Source organism: Girardinichthys multiradiatus, chromosome 4 (assembly GCF_021462225.1).
Source record: "Girardinichthys multiradiatus isolate DD_20200921_A chromosome 4, DD_fGirMul_XY1, whole genome shotgun sequence".
Classification (NCBI taxonomy): domain Eukaryota; kingdom Metazoa; phylum Chordata; class Actinopteri; order Cyprinodontiformes; family Goodeidae; genus Girardinichthys; species Girardinichthys multiradiatus.
Window position 1 is genome coordinate 26,569,527 of NC_061797.1, and position 18,028 is coordinate 26,587,554.

The 18,028-nt window shown below is 40.8% G+C and overlaps 1 protein-coding gene across 4 annotated transcripts in view; it reads right to left on the reverse strand.

Annotated features, from left to right (window-relative positions):
• Positions 1-512: 512 nt before the first annotated feature.
• Positions 513-18,028, reverse strand: part of dennd5a (DENN/MADD domain containing 5A) — a 32,232-nt gene continuing 14,716 nt past the window's right edge. For 2 of the 4 annotated variants that reach the window (XM_047362867.1, XM_047362866.1), the window contains 20 exons: positions 15,123-15,310; positions 14,212-14,520; positions 12,839-13,054; positions 12,408-12,642; positions 10,314-10,464; positions 10,128-10,221; positions 9,777-9,881; positions 9,303-9,434; positions 8,797-8,949; positions 8,614-8,698; positions 8,452-8,539; positions 6,455-6,583; positions 5,836-5,957; positions 5,608-5,753; positions 4,594-4,712; positions 4,329-4,510; positions 3,966-4,048; positions 3,148-3,271; positions 2,140-2,308; positions 513-1,989 (listed from right to left, as the gene is read on the reverse strand). In XM_047362867.1, the coding sequence (XP_047218823.1) occupies positions 1,806-1,989; positions 2,140-2,308; positions 3,148-3,271; positions 3,966-4,048; positions 4,329-4,510; positions 4,594-4,712; positions 5,608-5,753; positions 5,836-5,957; positions 6,455-6,583; positions 8,452-8,539; positions 8,614-8,698; positions 8,797-8,949; positions 9,303-9,434; positions 9,777-9,881; positions 10,128-10,221; positions 10,314-10,464; positions 12,408-12,642; positions 12,839-13,054; positions 14,212-14,520; positions 15,123-15,310 (3,014 nt within the window). In that variant the 3' untranslated portion in view covers positions 513-1,805. The remainder of the gene's footprint in view (positions 1,990-2,139; positions 2,309-3,147; positions 3,272-3,965; positions 4,049-4,328; positions 4,511-4,593; positions 4,713-5,607; positions 5,754-5,835; positions 5,958-6,454; positions 6,584-8,451; positions 8,540-8,613; positions 8,699-8,796; positions 8,950-9,302; positions 9,435-9,776; positions 9,882-10,127; positions 10,222-10,313; positions 10,465-12,407; positions 12,643-12,838; positions 13,055-14,211; positions 14,521-15,122; positions 15,311-18,028) is intronic. The other 2 variants (XM_047362869.1, XM_047362868.1) reach the window with 1 other exon arrangement.

Sequence of the window (18,028 nt, forward strand, 5' to 3'; positions counted from 1 at the left end):
TATGCCTTCGTCAGTAAACTGACATTTAAAACTAATTTGGTACTTTAAAGATATATATTCACAAATCACAGCTACTGAGATTATGCTTTGAAACAAAAATATATTCAGCTTTCATTCTTAAATCCTGAAATGAAGTTGGAAATTATTTTCCAATTAAAATCAGTGGATTTCCAGTATAGCTACTTAAAATCCATTTACTAAAAGCCAAATCCTTGATCTAAATAAAACTAAATAAATGAATAAATTCTCATCTTTGAGTAAATCATACACAGTTCTCGCAGACCAGAACTTCAGGAATAAGCACTAGTAATGTCGCTCCCAGAAAAAGAGGAAAAATTATATACCGGGTAAGTTTGTCATTAGTAATTTAAAAAATTTAAAATCTAACCTGCAGTAACAAATAGAAAGCCATTTTTGCAACTAATACAGGAATTACTTAGTGATTGGAGCACAAGCAGCAGCAGCTGACCTGCTAATGGCAACATACCTTCTAAAAGAAATCAACTCCAGAATAATGCTTTACAGATGCTTTATTCTTAATATTTTTACACTGTACACGGTTGCTCACTTAGTAAACACTACATTACACAGGTATGTCGATAAATGTACAACTGTACTGGAAAAGAAAAATATATATCTCCCAAGATGCTCATGTGGGTCCTACACAGATGAGTACAACAGTCATTCCAGACGCCGTTGGCACACAAAAAGAAGTCTGTCACATATCAAATATTTTATTCAGCAAGATAAAGTTCAATCCTATGTAAATGGGGGAGAGCCCAGTAATATATCTCAGTTTTTTTTTTCTGTGGAAGTATTGCATAGCCAGAAACCATGACGACAAAAACAAAAAACAAATCAGGATCGAAGGTGGGGAAAAAAACAGTCCTTTGAGCTCTTCAGAGTTATCAGGAGGTCAGCACATGAACTACTCAGGTCATCACGTTGTAGTTCAAAGAACAGAGTATGTGTAGTGTATGGGCTGCAATGATGGTAAAAGGAAAGGGCTTCTGGGAGGTATTTACACTGAAGGCTGAAGTTGTGACCCACTTTGCAAAAATAGCAGGGTCAAGCGTCTCTTGGAGCACTCTGGAACACAAGACTTGGTTTTATTTTCCTGAATCCAGCTGAACATACTTTTTGTCACTCGGTGCAGGCTCTTCAAACACAGTCTCATCTTGCTAGGAGGGACCTTTTCTTCGGCTGAAGGTATTCCATGTAAAAGATTTGCATACATACATGTACGTTTGCCTGGGAAAGACTCAAACTTAAAATGCCTACCACTCTATGAGCCGCCCTGCCATACTTATAAAGCATACTTCTACATCATTTGCTTTAAACTCTGGTGTTATATTTAAAAATCAGATTTGACAACAGAGCAAGCAACTTCACCGATTTAGCAAAATAATACTGTTTTTATCTGAAAATATATTAACAGTTTTAATCCTCGCTTTCCCTTAAATATAACCGCTGTCATCGAGTCACGGCAACAATGAAAATATTGAGCTTTCAGTAAAACATTATAGCACAAGGCCATCCTCAATAATGTGAAAACCATGGTCCATAATAGAAAACATAATTCTTCAACATCTAACAGCATCATCATCATCGAGGATAAAAATAACAAATCTTAAAAGGCTCATTGCACTTAACATATGGCAAATGTGACAGTAGCTTCAGGAGGCCAGAAAGTCTTTTGTTCAAGTCTGTTCCTGCATAAAAAAGGTTTAGTTATTCTTTTTTTTTTTAGTGGCTCTCAGTGATATTCCTGTTTGGGTACGACTGGTGGAGAGCATAGTTTGGTTTCAGATGCCAACACCTTTGACTAACGAAGCCTCCAGGGTGATGTTGAACTCCTGCAGAGTCTGTAGGACTCGGATCAGAGAGTTTACCAGTGAGCGGTCCTTAATCAGTGCAGTGTCCTCGTACATCTGGGAGGTGATTGGACAATCTGCGAGCAGAGCGATCCAGTGATGCAGCAAATGGTCCCTGCACAAACACACACAGAGTCAAGAAAACAGCCTTTGGAGAAGATAGAAAACATAAAAATGGGTAAAAATCCATATCACAAAGAACAAGCACTAAAATAATGTGTTGTATTCAAATGAGTCGTAACAGTGTAAGCTGCCTGCTACCCACCTTGCTCCCAGGCAGATGAGCATCTGGAACTTCCCGTCCTTGCCAATGTTTCTCGACGTGCTGTTGATGGCCCGCATAAAGCGGCAGAAGTGGCGCACTCTGGTTTGCCAGTTCTCATCTTGAGTCGCCTCCCGCTGCTCAGCACTTTCGAAGTATACTTGTGCCTTCTCTGTTGTAGAGTAACAACCATTTAAAAACTTAACTCACTGCACAAATGTATGAATAATAATTAACCCATTTGAAGCAGTAAACACCAGGTAAAAGGGGAGATTTGCTTAATGTTTGTAATGTTTTCGAGAGTCATTTTCACACAAACTCCAACTAATTTGTTGCTTTGTGGCTTTCAGTCCGATCTTTTTAAATATAAGATTAAGCTGCAGTGGGATTGGTTAAACTATTAAAATTACATTGCTTATAACAGAGCATTCAAGGCAAAAAATACCTACAATAAATAAAAAATTTTCCAAACACAAGAGACAGGGCTTATTGTTGTTTAACTTCACTTTGAAGCCATTTGAGCCTTTATGCTCCTTTCTGGAACCACAAAATGCTTTGATCCAGTTGCTATAAACAGCATATTGCTTAAGCTCATAAACAGAACAAGGTTTAAACAACAATACCAGCGTTCGACAAAAGAGCTAAACAGAAAATGTAACAAAAAGGCCAGAAAACCTTGAAATAAAAAAGCTCCCAACCAAACAACAGGTCAAAAAAATAAACATAGCCTAATTGCTATCTGCTTTGTTTGAGTTTTTCCTGCTTGTATTAGTAATTTCATCATGTCCCAAGAGAAAGGTTGTCTGCCATTTCCGAAATATTTACCTTATTTAATTGAAAGTGTTTTGTTGAATTTTTCGGTTGTTTTGTTTAGTTGACTTCAAATTCCCTTATTTTGTTACTTTTGAAGTATAACAGCATTTTATTACATGTTATATTCTTTAACACCAGAAAAAACAAACGAACAAAAATGTACACCTCCAATCTGCTTTAGGAAGCCCAAATTCCTACCCAAAAGGTCCCAGATGAAGACGTTCTTAAAGAGTCGAGGGGACTTAAAACCGTGCTGGAAAACTTGCTCCAGAGCCCAGACGAGACCGTACTCTCCACACAGCAGCAGCGTCAGACTGCCTCTCTGTGGAGGGAAACAAATGCATGGAGTTGCAGAGGATTCAGAGAACAAAGCACATCCCTTTGGTTTACTACCACAGCTCCTAGCTATTGGAAATATGGAATAATTCTCAAAATATTTCACGGGAGGAGGTCTAAGGGCGCTCAGACCCGGCAACATAAAATCTGAAACTTAGTTGAAGGTTTTAAAAATCTATCTTGGTTTTCAGTTTTGAGAAACATAAATACTATAGATGACTGCATAAAGATTCGGTGAAACAACTACATTCAAGTTTGACCCAAACATTTTTAGTTCTCATCAGGCTCCTTTGTTCTGCTGGTCTGTTAAAGGCAGAGTGAGAGTAAAGGGGATTTCCTCGTAAAGGTCCTTTGTTCTTGAATAACTATGAATTAGTGATAAACCCTATAATCAAGTGTCAAGTCTTAATGCACCAAAATAATCCTCAATGAGCATCTCTTGATTGAAGATATCACCCCCACCTGGACTCGCTACGCAGTAATTGTTAGTGATTGATTGATTTTTTTTACAGATTCACTTAAAAAATAAAAACAAGACAAATCAGCATCTTTAAATTTCCCACTGTAGCCCTAAATAATTGAAGGTATTGTTGGATAGGGGCAGACAGCCGTGTTTTTCTTCACACGCAATAAATAATGGAACTGCGTGTTCAGGCCTGTCGAAACTACTCCTTTCTCACCTCCTTCTCTGGTTTGTGGAAGTGCTTCACAATCCCGTTGATGGCCTCTCCCACTCCCTCCTGGATCTGGCCTGTGTTCAACTCTTAAAAGTGGAGGGAAAGAGAAAAACGTAAACAATGTGGCTCTGAAAAAAAAATAAAAATAAAAGCATGATCAGAGAGGAAAATCCCCCAACTGGTTTTTATCTCTATCATTTTGTTTCATCATCCATGTATTCAGTTTTTTTTCACCCAACCAGTGCAGGTATTAAGACTGGAAATCACACTGTGATTAATATTACCCTAAAGTGGCAGCTGAGTTAAACGCAGAAGAAGAAAAAAATAATCTGAGTAAATAGTAAGCAATGAGGACGATTTACTGACTTGGTTTGCTGCTTGGGGAGATGGTAACAAATCTCCTCATCATCCCTGGAGACTGCTGCATGGGTGGTGTGCGGCACATCCTCTCATCATTTTCAGTGGTGGGTGTCATCAGCTCTCCCACCAGTATCCTCTCCAGGCTGCCATCATCCACGCCTTTCCCCAGCCAGCGGCCACATGGAAACCTAACACCAAGCAAAGAGAGCTGATTACAAGGAAAAACATCTTTCAGAAACAATATTGGATTTTTCCTTTCAGGCTAACTTACTTGTAGGTGTGCCCCGTGATCTCGTTGCGGACCACAACACACTCCACAAGCCACTTGGCATAAAGTCCTGAGTTATCGTGACCCATCTGCACAGTTGTGAGTTTTCCCAGGTTCTGACACTAAAACAAAAAGCGAACGTCGATGTTAAACACCAAAATAAAACTATGATAATAAGACTTGCAGAACATGTTTTGCTCCTGTATTGAAATTATCTTATTTTCTACCGTGTGTTTAGGGGTGTAGTTGAGCATTTGGCCATCAGAGGTTTTCTGGGCAGGATTGAGGATAGGCACATTCATTCACTTTCAAGCTAGGCCTTAGAAGCCCTTCTCCCATGTCAGTCATTGCAAAACAGCAAAGGGGGTGTTAGGCAAAGTTGGCAACCAAGTGTGAAGTGGGGGAGGGTGTCACTGTCACGTCATTCTAGCCTCCTTTGTATAATCAAAGATCCTCAATGGAGATCATGAGTGAAGACTTTTAAAGAGGATCTCCCTTATGCGGCCATTTTGCTGAACCATTCTGTTAACAAAGCTTTCTAAGCAGATTGAAATCGCTCTGTTCAGCCCAGGCATTAAAAGGTCTCAAAATGACCAGCTGTGAGGGTTGCTGTTCACACCTGAAATTCGGATCCAGCCCGACTGATCAGACTGTACATGCAAATAAACACAACGTCACATAGTGGGCAGACAGCATATAGCAGAGGGTCTCAGCTCTGATTTAGATGTGCAGTAGTAGTATACTCAACAAAAAGAAATCCTGATTGGCTTGATTATGAAATCTAATGTGGAGCTAAGAGGTGGAGTTATGGTGTCATTGTTTCGCAAGTACACACGAAAATCCAGAACCGGCATTTCGAAATCGATTTTGGTCTCCCAAAATGCTGGATCTGTGTGGACACGATGCCTAAACGACAAAGTACCTTTGCGGATACATCTAAGCTCACCTCGGCACAGATCTGATTTTAGTAACAACAACCCACAGGAGACCATCTCTTATGCAAGAATACACACAAACCTCAAACGTGACCTCCAAAGTGTTTCTGGGCACTTGTAGGACTCCAGTCTCAGACAGCTCCCCGGAAACACACACCCAGGGGTTGGCGGTGAACATGGAGCCACCAAGCTTCTTGCTTGGAACAATCACCACGTGGTACGGGATCACTGGGAGCAAGAGAGAAGAGAAATGTTCTGGAAGCTCAAACCAAAAAAATACCAATAAGTCAAGTTTCGAAGCAGCACTCACTGATGGTTGTGAATACGTTGGTGAAACAAAAGTAATCGACGGCATTAAAGGACAGCAGGTGGTAAAGGAACTGCTCCTTCTCATCGTCACAGCGCAGGAAGGCGTAACGCTTGTACAGTTTTCTACATAAAGAAAAAAGATTGTCTAAGAATAACTTTAAAAAAAAACACTTGACTAAACAAAATGATTTGTGCCATTTGTCATATCAGAACAACATTTGTTAGCGGTCAAAGTTCAATGGTAGGCAAATAAAACTCGGGTAAACATAACATGTTGTTCAAGTTTTGGAAGAAAAGTGACGCTACAGTCTGAAAGGCAGACAGAATCCCCTTAACCCAGTTTGTCACTCAGATATCAATTATAAAAGAAGTGTGTGAATTATTCATGCAGTCTGGACTTCAACATGATGCGCTGCAATTGCACAAGAAATGCAAAATCATATTGATCACACACTATCTGCCTTTCAAATTAAACAGACATTCCTGCACATGAAAGGAAATAAAACCATTAAAAGTGAACAAACGGAGGGCAGAAAGATTCACTTAACTTTAAAATGTTCCTGCAGATCTAACTTTGATAAAAACAAATGTTGCAAATGCAGGGTGGTGGTATTACTCACTTTGTAAGCTCGTGGTCTGATAGAAGCTGCTTCAAGTGTCTGGAAAGCAGCTTCTTTTCCATGGAGAGGCGGACCCAGGCTCTGGCCTTGCCCACATCGGTCTTGATCTCACCGATATTCTGGATGTGTCTGCAAGTGTAATGACAGGTTCAGGTGTCAGGGGAGAGAGACAAACACAAAGGCTCATACACACAAATTGATGAATAAGCTCAGGGAGTAACATTATAGGGGAAATAAAATAGGTTTATACAGGCCAATACCAAAATACTTAATCCTTTAAGCACGTTTAGAAAATGTGAAATATGCACACATCCTGTTAGTTGTTTAATAACTACACAAATCAGTGGGTTTTTGTTCTAGATAAAAGTCTGAAAGAATCTCATAAAAATCCATCATGTCTTTATCTAAATGTACCAATATGATCCGAAGCGAATCAGAGAACAGCAACATGTTCCCGTCACAACAGCCTGGGAAAACCGTTTTTCCGAGCGGCATTTCAACCACAGCTCATTTCCATAATGTAAAAGTCGGCCCTCTGAGACGGCTCCCAGCCTCCATCATGTCTCTGATGTCCAGACAGATTCCCTTCCACTCCACCTGTGCCGTACGCGTGCCACATCCACGCCTCCTCCACTTTCCACACCCACCCCGCTGTCTCCACCCTCACTCACACCAAGTAACCCAGATTTCTCTGCTCCTTGTCTCCATGACAGCAGAGGGAAACGTTTGTGAGCTATTAATGTTAGAGACCAGAGAGTAAACACAAGTGGGAGCTTCTGCTTATAAGCTTTAAAATAGGAAAAATGTTATCAACACAGTAATTGTTATAGATGACTTGATTTATTTAGCGTGCCTCTGCTAAAGCTGTCAGACCTTTTCACCAACAGAAAGCATGATGTATTCACAAGAGAAAGTGGAGCTCCATGGCTGTGCCCTGAGATGACCCCCCCTCCTCCCCGTCTCAGTGGGACTGGTGGGAGGTTTGGTAATTAGGGTGGAAGTAACTCGCTGCTCCACGCAGACACTGCACCTTCTTCACGCAAGCCCAGACTGTCTACCTCTGGTTGCTTTTGGTGGATGATCTGACAGCAGGTCTGCCGTCACACCTTCACAAAGGTGTTGCCAGGGCCTCTGAGAAGGTCACTGGTCTATTCATCAAAATAATAATAAAAAAAAAAAAAAAACTTTTCTTGATAAAAATTTTAAGGTGGTCTGGAAAAAAATCAACAGAGTGATGAGATGTGTGTCATCCTCTCCATCTTTGCCCAACATAAAAGTAGTACATTGTTTTATAAAAAATATTTTTTGAATAATATGTATGTGTTGATTTCTAGATGTCTGGGTCTTTTTTCTTCATTAATGTATTTTACCAGCCAAATGATTTTTGAAGAGCTTCCAAAAAATCCCAAAGGATTGACATTAACTTTTTAGATTGTTAGGTCATATTGTGTATATTCACTGTCCCTCCTGTGATTTTTTTTCCTTTTTTACGCTTTTAACATCCTCTGGTTTGGGACTGGTGGGTGGGGTTATGTTTTGTGCTTTTTTGCTATAATGAAGAAAAGCTTAATAAAAAAATAAATAAGTACAATAAAGAATACATCAACAAAACATGTTTCATCACAGCGAAGTCAATTTTGCTGCAATCATACGGATTTTACTTTTTTTTTTTCATCTTTTGGAAAGTTGATGCAACAAAAATCTGCAGAACAAAAAACAATACAAAATTAAATATTATTAATCTTATTCACACTTTTGGTATTTCTTTTTTGTTTAGTCAACATTGTTTGACTGTAAAGCAATAAAGCCAATACTGTAACTACTGCTTGAGCATCCACACAGCCATGAAATAATCTTTAGTGGTCCAGATGAACAACCACCACAAGGGGGCAGCATTAATCTACCAAACTGTACATCTGTCCAATGTTGATCAGTAGTTTGAACATCAATTGGCTGTACAGAAGATTGCATTAACAGGCTGTCGTGATGTTCCTCACCTCATGTCCTGGATCAGGGAGATCCTGAGAGGAGGCATGGCTGATCCACCGCCATCAGATTTCCTTCGCTCCGTGTCATGAATAAACCCTGGCGTAAAAGTAAGTGTAACTATGAAAACGTCCACCATTGAACTCCTTAAGAGAAATAACACGAGCAATTACCTGGAGGTCCCAAACCGCCTGGAGTGGCATTCTTCTCTTTGCTGTCCTGGTAATGCAGGAGGTGGGACCATAAGGCTGATTTACCCTAGAAGAGGAAAAACACTTGAGCGAAAGCTCACTCCAAGGACTTTTCAACTAGTAATCTCTCAGGAATCAGTCTGTGTGACGATATGTTTTCCAGACCTGTTTAACCTGCAACCCATGACTCCAGATCCTCTCCAGCAGGTCACAGAGGCTCGCAATCAGGGTGTTTTCCTCCACTCCCGTGATGCTGACCTCGCCGTGACCCAGCTCCACGGCCTCCCGACCCATCTTCTCTACTAGCATGCGCTTCGTCTACAGACACAACAAAGAAGAAACACGCACTTGTCAATAGAGAGAACTAGAACTAATACTAATAACCTGACATCAATCCAGGTGCTGCAGAAAAACCATAAAATATACACAAAAGACAGAAACAAAAACAAAGCTGAAACATTTGAAAGATTTAAAGTTTCAAAGAACAAATTTGTTTACTTGGACGTAGAAGAGATGCAGACTGAGCCAACTAAGAAGCATTTATTCTTTAGGGTATTAATTAGTAATGCATTTTGAAGACAATCATAGGTGATAATTGATAACTGAAGTGGTTCAGGAGAGACTGGTAAATATGGAGCAGGAATAGATAAAGACTACATCAGATGACAAACCTTATTCCTGCACTCCTTCAACAATCCTTCCACAAACTTCCAGTTCGTCTGAGCGATGACGGAAGGCGACAGGTTGGACAGTTTAGGCTGCCTTATGGTGGTGCCCAAGTTTCGGGCTTCCTGGATGTATTTCTGATAAAAGAATTCAGTCAGCAAATCAATCAATCCAAAACCAGCTCTTAAACTTGGAAACTGAGGTACAGAAAGTACCAGGAGAGCTACTGTATTAGTATTTATCTTAAATAAAAAGCTGCTATAATTATATTAATAGTCTTTACGGCTGTCAAACTTGAAGCCAACAAGTCACAAGAAATTTAAAATCTAAAGAGCAGCCTTGGCAACAAAAAAGAGGAAACATCAATTAAAAAAAACAAACAAACGTAAAGCTCAGCTGCTGAAGGTTAGAGAGGCAAAGGGTGGTAAAGACCACATGTGTTGGCTTTCACATCTGGTCTGTGGTCTAGCATCACATACCAAGTCCACAGATACCGACTTTAGACAGGGCCTGAAGGACTGCGAGAGCCAGTAGTAGTCAAGAAACAGCAGGAGCTGCGGCTCCGGAAACAAACACTCTACATGCTGAGAGTGTGCGAGATCGCAAGTGCAAGAAGGCAGAGAGAGACAGAGATAAAAAGAAATTTAAAATATTTATAAAATAAAATAACAGATATGTGAAAGGCGGTGGGAGTGCAGACAGGATGAAAGGAGCGAGGTCAAGATAAAGAAGATTAAGATGTCTTGCATAAAGAGGGGGTTCAAACAAAGCTCAGGCAGAAAGGCTGTATGAATAAACCCACTTCTGAAAATCATTTGAGGACGTCCTACCTCTCTCTGGTCATTGTCCAGATAAAGGTGCTCAGCGTGTTGCTTCTGGCGGTCTCTCCTCCTCCACTGAGCAGGAGCACTTCTCTTCGCCCATCTGCAGCACAAAGTGTCACACCTTCAATCAGCTTTAAAGAAACACCAGATTACAAGTCATTTCAAGGGAACAGAAAGCTCAGTCATATTCACTTGTTGCTGGTGGGCCCCGTGGAGAGCACGTCCGACTGCAGCCGGGGGAAGAAGCCCTGCTCGTAGCGGCCCTGACCGATCTTCATGTCGAGCAGATGGGGATGCAGGGCAGTATGGTCGATCTTTGCCACTCTCATCTCAATGGCTTTCTCTGCGGACATGAATACAACATGCATTCTTCACTTTCAATGGACTAATTACCCTAAATGATTTGTCACTGACCCCGGTTTAGGAATAGGGATTTTTCTTTAGATTCCACATTTCTAATTAGCTTTCAATCCATCTATTGTCTGTACCCACTTATGAATGCAGGTCATGGGATGGGGCGGGGCTAATCTCCAGCAGTCATTGGGCGAGAGGTGGGGTACAGGTCGGCAGTCGATCACAGGACACATTAAATCAAATCCTGTAATTTATTCTATTCAGTCGCTTTACTAATACAGTATTACAGGAGTACCTCAGTAAATATATGGTATGTTTCACGTTGATCTCTGTTCATTTTGACGATTATAACTTAAAGCTTATGAAAAATCAAAATTCAGTTTATTGGAAAATTAGAATAATCACACCAATTAAAAAGACCAATAAAAAAAATTATTTTATTACAGAAATGTTGGCTCACTGAGAAGTATGTCAATGTACTGTAAAGTATGAGTACGCATCTGTATCTAAATAAAATTCCTATCAGCCTTGTGTAATTAGCTGTGAGCCATAATCAAAAACAGCAAATAAATGTTTGAAAAATCTTATTGTCTGTGTAATAAACCCATTTAGTACATGAGTTTCAGTACTAAATTGCTGAAGTACATTTTTAAGGCCCTCTAATTTAATGAGAAACAAGTTTAAATTTAGGTTTATTGGATAGTAATTTCTTTAACTCTGTTACGACATGCATTTTACATCCAAGAAGAAATCTGTCATTTATTCCAGTAAAGCTTCAATAGAGACATTATATATGGTTATTCTACTTTAAATATCCCACTGTGTGACTGTTTTGTTGTATTCATGCATGTTAAAAGAAATCTGAAAATGTATAAATAAGAACAAGTTGGCATCTGAACAAAGAAGATCTTACAATGGAAAAGTAACAAAACAAAACATGTCCTCCTCAACACCTACAAAACCAGAAGAAGCATCAGAACAAAAGGCAGAGAATCGACTTTATGCTCAAAGGAAGCAGAATGAATGGTGCTTTAGACAGCGATTTCTGATGCCTGAACAGCTGCACACCCACACTACGTCTGTGTGCATAATGTCAATAAGGATATTACGTAGTCAGTAAAAAGAACTTGCAGCATAAGGCGAGATTAAACTAAAAATGAATTAATTATTGGACTGGTGACCTGTCCAGGGTGTACCCCGCTTCTCACCCGTAGACTGCTGGAGATAGGCACCAGCTGCCCCGTGACCCTGAACGGGAGAACCGGGTATAGAAAACGGATGGATGGATTTCATTATTACTCATTCATCAACGTGTTAGAAGTAATCGGATAACCACAATAAGAAGGAATGATTAAGGAGTTTATCCTTAAGCAGATTATCTTCACCAAAATTAGCAACACTATACAATGGTTAGAGGAACGTGCAGAGGAATCTGTCATCTACAATAATAATAATAATAACAATAATAACAATATCAATAAGTTACATAACATGCAAACTTTAAGGTTTTCTGAACACAGACATTGCAGACGTTAGGTTTTTTTCAGCACCAAAAGGAGCCCTTTATGGGTTTACTGACGAAACCCATTTCATACACAGTTAAAGAGCTGCCACCCACAGATGCTTTAGACAATAACAAATATTACGAAGGTTGGTCTAGCCATTCTCCAGCCCAATGACTTGGGGTCCAGTAGTGACAAAACCAGCTTTTGCAAAGCGCTTTTTAATTGGCCCGTCTGCAAACAAGACAGCATATGACAGCAAATATCCCTGCTTGTCAGAAAATTGGACTGCAAATTAAAAAGGAGTTTTACAAGTTTAAAGTCTCTACAATTATAGTCAGAAAATCTTATACTCCAAAAAGATGAGATATCCTTCCCTTAATACATAGATACTCAAAGCATTTTGAACTTCTGACTGATCTCTTCTTACCCGCTTCTTCGATGTTGGTGCATTTTTGGTACATCGAGGTCCGCAGTGTGGGCGTGCGAACGTTCAGCATGCGGATCTTGTCCACACGGGCATCGAACACCCTCAGTGTGTGCTCCTTCTCCTCATCGTCGTGACAAAGAATCTTACTATCGATGAAAGAGGCAAACATCTGAGTCTCCAGGAAACGCGACAGGAAGGGCAGGTAGGGCTCTGGCTGATCAGACAGGAAGGAGGCCTGCACACAGACATGAAATGGTGATAAACATACAGAATGGTTTTCAAATAGTTTGCACATTACTTAATAGACCGCTGCGTAATTTTAACTTTTACATCCTGTTGCACGTCTTTATTAATGAGCTTGTATAAACCTCACACCAGAATGTTAGTGCGCTTTTCCTGCAGAACAAATAAACCACACCATAACAACGCACCTTGTCGAAGTTCTGCATCTGGTCTCGGTTGGTGAACCAGGACTCTTTGTCGTGGCTCGGCTGGATGACGAACACCTCGTAGTCTGCGAACATCTGCGTGAATCGGTTGGCAAAGACCTCGCGCACCTGGATGTTGAGCTGGTGCATCTTTAACTCTTCCTCGTCACACTGAGCCCGCGCATCTTTGTTGCAGCTGGCATCCTCCCTCACCTCCAACTGGTTTGTAGATAACATTGATTAAAGCACCATGTAATTGTCATTGATGACAGAAAAAAAAGAAAGTGACGGCTCCTTTGGTATAACAGGAAGAAAAATAAAGAAAACAGCACATTTTCCTCCTTATCTCATCTAACTGCCATCATGGGCTGCTGATGAATCAGCACGGTCTGGGGAAAGGAAACCAGGAGGCTAAAATAAGAAGCAGGAGTACCGCCATTAACATGTTTAACAAACAAAATATGCTGAATTAGGTTTATTAACCTCAACTAGGGACCATTGAATCCCTTCCTTGTTACTTAAATAGTAACTCACCAGTGAGTTTAGACAGAATAAGAATAAGAACGGATTGACCTCATAGCTGACAAACTATACAGGGATGACTCCCTAATCTGTTCAGGGAGAGCAATGGCTGCAATAAGTTCATAAGTGGATTAGACTTCTCATATAGAGATTAGTTTATTCAGGCATCGAATTCACCCTGATTATTCAGTGTATGCAAATTAGCAAAAAACAATGTTAAATGTGCAAACTCTAACCAGCATGAGCACATTTTGTCATCTGGGTAAGCTATATTCCCAAGCAGTACTTCAAATCCCTAATTAACTGGATTTTCAAAAACATTTGGTCTTAAACGACAATTACAGGCTTCAACCATCTTTCAGCTGCACTGTGGGGTAAACAGCTGGTTCCAAAACACAACAACAACAACAACACTGCCATCATTGTGAGAACTAATGCAGGTAAAACGCCACTTTAGAGGTAAACAAACAACCCGATCACGACGTAGGAATGTAAAAAACAATATGCTGACGTGACTTTGTTCATTCCACACAGTATGCATATCGGCTCATTGCATAATAGAGCCTTTAGTTCAGTACATCCAAAATATAAAAATATTCACTTATTCTTTAATTTTGTAATGATCTGTTGCCCTAAACACAGAACATCATCATATAATCGCGTGAATCACATGAAATTTTACATATAGCTTATTCATATTTTCCACCTTGGTAACTTAATAAGGAACTGGACTGTCAGGCTGTTCTTTTTCTTGGATCAATGATACCTTGTTCATTAAAAATTAAGCCCGACTACATGTTAAATGACCATCTGAGCTGGCCATTTGCAATTCATGAGATGACGACATCTCTCACCTTCTCCAGGCTGACACCAGTCCTCTTGACCAGCGCCTGCAGCCGGGCGATCGTTTCGTTCTCTCTCAGCAGGTAGGAGCTGAGGGGCGACCCCAGGTTGCCGTTGCGCTTGTCTGAGACCACGTCGACGGATCGGAAGCGGTACCTGGCCTGGCTCTCGCTGGAGCGGATGTTTCCCTCTGGAGACACGCCGAAGGACATGAGCACCTCTGAGATCTCCTGAATGAACTCCAGCTTGTTGGGAAACTGCGGCAGCTCCTCCGGCAGTTCAATGAAGTGATTATCGATGTCCACAAAACACAAGTTAGCCTGGGGGGAAATTATTTCAGTTAGAAAAACGATCACTCAATCCATGCGATAAATATTAATTAATAATAATATTAATTGAAACTCCACAAACTGGAAATTTCACGGTTCAACCTTTTAATGGAACCCACGTCTGTGTCATTAGATTTTGCCTTCAACACTTCTGTGCAAAAATATAAAAGCAAACAGAAACATTTCCCGGTAACAAGCTGACTGCTGGTCAACTAAGCTGCGGAGTAAAGCTGACTGGCTTGAAATATCCCAGCACACTCGAGGCACCAGGGAAGTTAAATATAAATGGACTCAGGGTCCAATTATCTGGAGTAACTAGACACCTCTAAGTAGCTTCAAAATGTAGACAGATGAAGATTGAAAAGAAGAGGAGCTGTGAGGACATTGAGAAAATGTGTATCCATAACTTCTATAGGTCAACCTAGAACTGCCAGTTTGCTCTAGGTCCATTTTATTCTATGAAAACAACCTTTACTTTGAAATCCATTTACACACATTAACATTTTTTAAACTGAACCTCCGTTCTCCATCTATCTATCTATCGATCTATCGATCTATGACTGTGTGTGTGTGTGTGAGTTTTAATTTTGGACCTCCTGCGGCAGCTCCAGCTTTGTGCGGTCGTCTTGCCCATTGGAGTGGAGGCCCATCATATACGGCACAGGAGCGTCCAGGAAGTGCAGGAGAGAAGCGGGCAGAATGGGAACATAGACATGCTGCCACTGGAAGGGGAACATTAAGGCCGTGATGCTTTCTGCCACCGTCATCAGCCTCTGGTAATCTATTTCACACACGCAAAAAGCACGAGGTTAATCAAGGATATCTACAAGCAGTATATATATTTTTATATTACTAGGTTTAATGTCTGATTTGTTTGTGGAACTAAATCCTACAAATCTGGTGACATTATTCTCTTGAGTTAAACCCAAACTGACCACATACACGAGTCATTAACTAGAATTGTATTAATATGACCAATAAAAAATGTTGAAACTCTACTGTAAATTACCAAAACCAAAGCCTGACGGCATCATAAGACAAGTCAGCTGAGCGTCATTAAGGCTGATCAGCTGACGCGGGACTTATAGAAACAAACTGCTGACAAAAATGAGCTCCAGTTAAAAGAAATGATTTTGAACAGCACGACAGTTTAAAGTCATCTAAAACAGAGTGGCAGGAGTTTTCTGCAGCAAAGAAGACATCCTGCAGAGACAAACTGGACTAACAAGACATGACAGGAAGCTGCTTGAGCCACATTATCTTTGTTACGCAACTGAATGAGTGCAGTTATATGGCATTCAAAATGAGCTTCGACTTTCCGATCAATGTAAACATTTGTATTTTAGAATAAGGGCAGGGCTATTAAACATTAAAACCGTGCCCTACTTTAGATCGTGTAAACCAGGAATGAGTTTTTGTGTTGGTCTTTTTTTACTTGGGCTTATGGCACAGATGATAATGCAAAATATGTAGAGATGCACCAATCAGACAGATGTCAGAAGCAGCCAAATTTCCCATGATAGGGGAGTCAAAAGCTTCATCAAATGCATCAAAACATATATTATTTTAGAGTTTAATAAAAAAGGAATATATATATATATATATATATATAAATATAATTAGGACTCTGGAGAACTTGACTCAGGTGTGTTGAAGGAGAGACATCTAAAAGTTGCAGGACACCTTGAGGGCTGGAGTTTGACACCTGTGCCATACCCCGCCCTTTAAGGTAGAATAGGTTAAATGAGTCCATCTTTACTATTAGATTAAACCAAGTCTTTCACATTTTAAAAACAGACTAAGCCCTAGTTTTGGTTTCTTCTTCTTTTAAGGCGTATCTGCCCTTTGCCCCCTGGAGAACAGAGACACCGAAGCGTGACACAGCTGCAGGCAGCTGACCAGCTGATTAACTTTAAATTACTCCACCCTGACCTCACACAGCACCACTCCTCAGAGCTCAGGGCTGCACTCCTCAGTCAACGGCTATACATGCAAATATGTGTGTAGTCCTCATCTGCATTCCTGCTCAATCCCAGCTGACACCTACTGTGCATTCAGCAGCAGCTCTGCCTCTCCTCTTATGGTGCCAGAATAAATGCCATTGCTACATTTGGCTCTGTGCTGGTCCATAAGTGGGGAACACTCATTCCTTCTCAAGCATGCTGTCTTTCCCAGGATAGGGACAAGAATGCTAATATCAGCCAAGCTCTTTTAAAGTAGGCCATCAGAACAGGAAACTACTTAAAAAGCTGCATGACTGGAATATTTTGCAGATGACCTAAAAGAGAGCTGATATTAGTTTGGACATGAAGTTATGCTGCCAACTATTTACTCATTCAGTGCAGATGTGAAGTCAGCTGTGTAAAGCACCTAATAGATGTGTTTCAACATTCCAGTTTCCTTAAAAGCAGACATTTTTCTTGAATGGACAAATAGATCATTAAAAAGTCAAGTGTTAAACACTGGCACTTTCACTTAACTCTGTCAGATCAGCCTGTCAGTCCTGAGAGACATCAGGAGAAATCAGTACCACAGATCCAGATCTACACTATATTGCCAAAAGTTTTCCTCACCTGTCTTGTCTCACATATGACCTTCGATGACATCGTATTCTTAATCCATAGGCTTCAATAGGATGTTGGTTCACCCTTTGCAGCTATAGCAGCTTCAACTCTTCTGGGAAGGCTGTCCACGAGGATTAGGAGCGTGTTCGTGGGAACATTTGACCATTCTTCCAAACAGCACATTTGTGAGGTCATAGACTAATGTTGGACGAGAAGGCCTGAATCTCAGTGTCCGCTCAGGGTCAGGCCAGTCAAGCTCCTCCACACCAAACTCTCTCATCCATGTCTTTATGGACCTTGCTTGTACTGGTGCAGTCATGTTGGAAGAGAAAAGGGCCATCTTCAAACTGTTCCCACAAGGTTGGGAGCATTGAATTGTCCAATATCTCTTGGTGGGCTGAAGCATTCAGAGTTCCTTTCACCGGAACTAGAGGGTCAAGCGCAGCTCCTGAATAGCAACTCCAGAGAACGCACCTCCACTGAGTCCAGTGGCGGCGTGCTTTCGAGCACTGCACCCGACGTGCTGCATTGCACATTGTGATGTATGGCTTGGATGCAGCTAATCTGAAGGCCACATGAAGTTTGGAGGTCTGTAACGACTGACTCTGCAGAAAGTTGGCGACCTCTGTGCACTGTCTGTCAGTTTACGCGGCCTACCGATTCGTGTCCTAGTTGCTGTCATTCCCACTCGCTTCTTCTACTGGAATATTTCGGACTGAGGAAATTTCACGACTGGACTTGTTGAACAGGTGGTATCCTGTCCCAGTACCACGCTGGAGTTCACTGAGCTCCTGAGAGCGACCCATTCCTTCACAAACGTTTGAAGAAACAGTCTGCAGGCCTAGGTGCTTGATTTTATACACCTAATGCCATGGAAGTGATTGGAAGCTGAATTCAGTTATTTGGATGGGTGTACAAATATTTTTTGCAATATA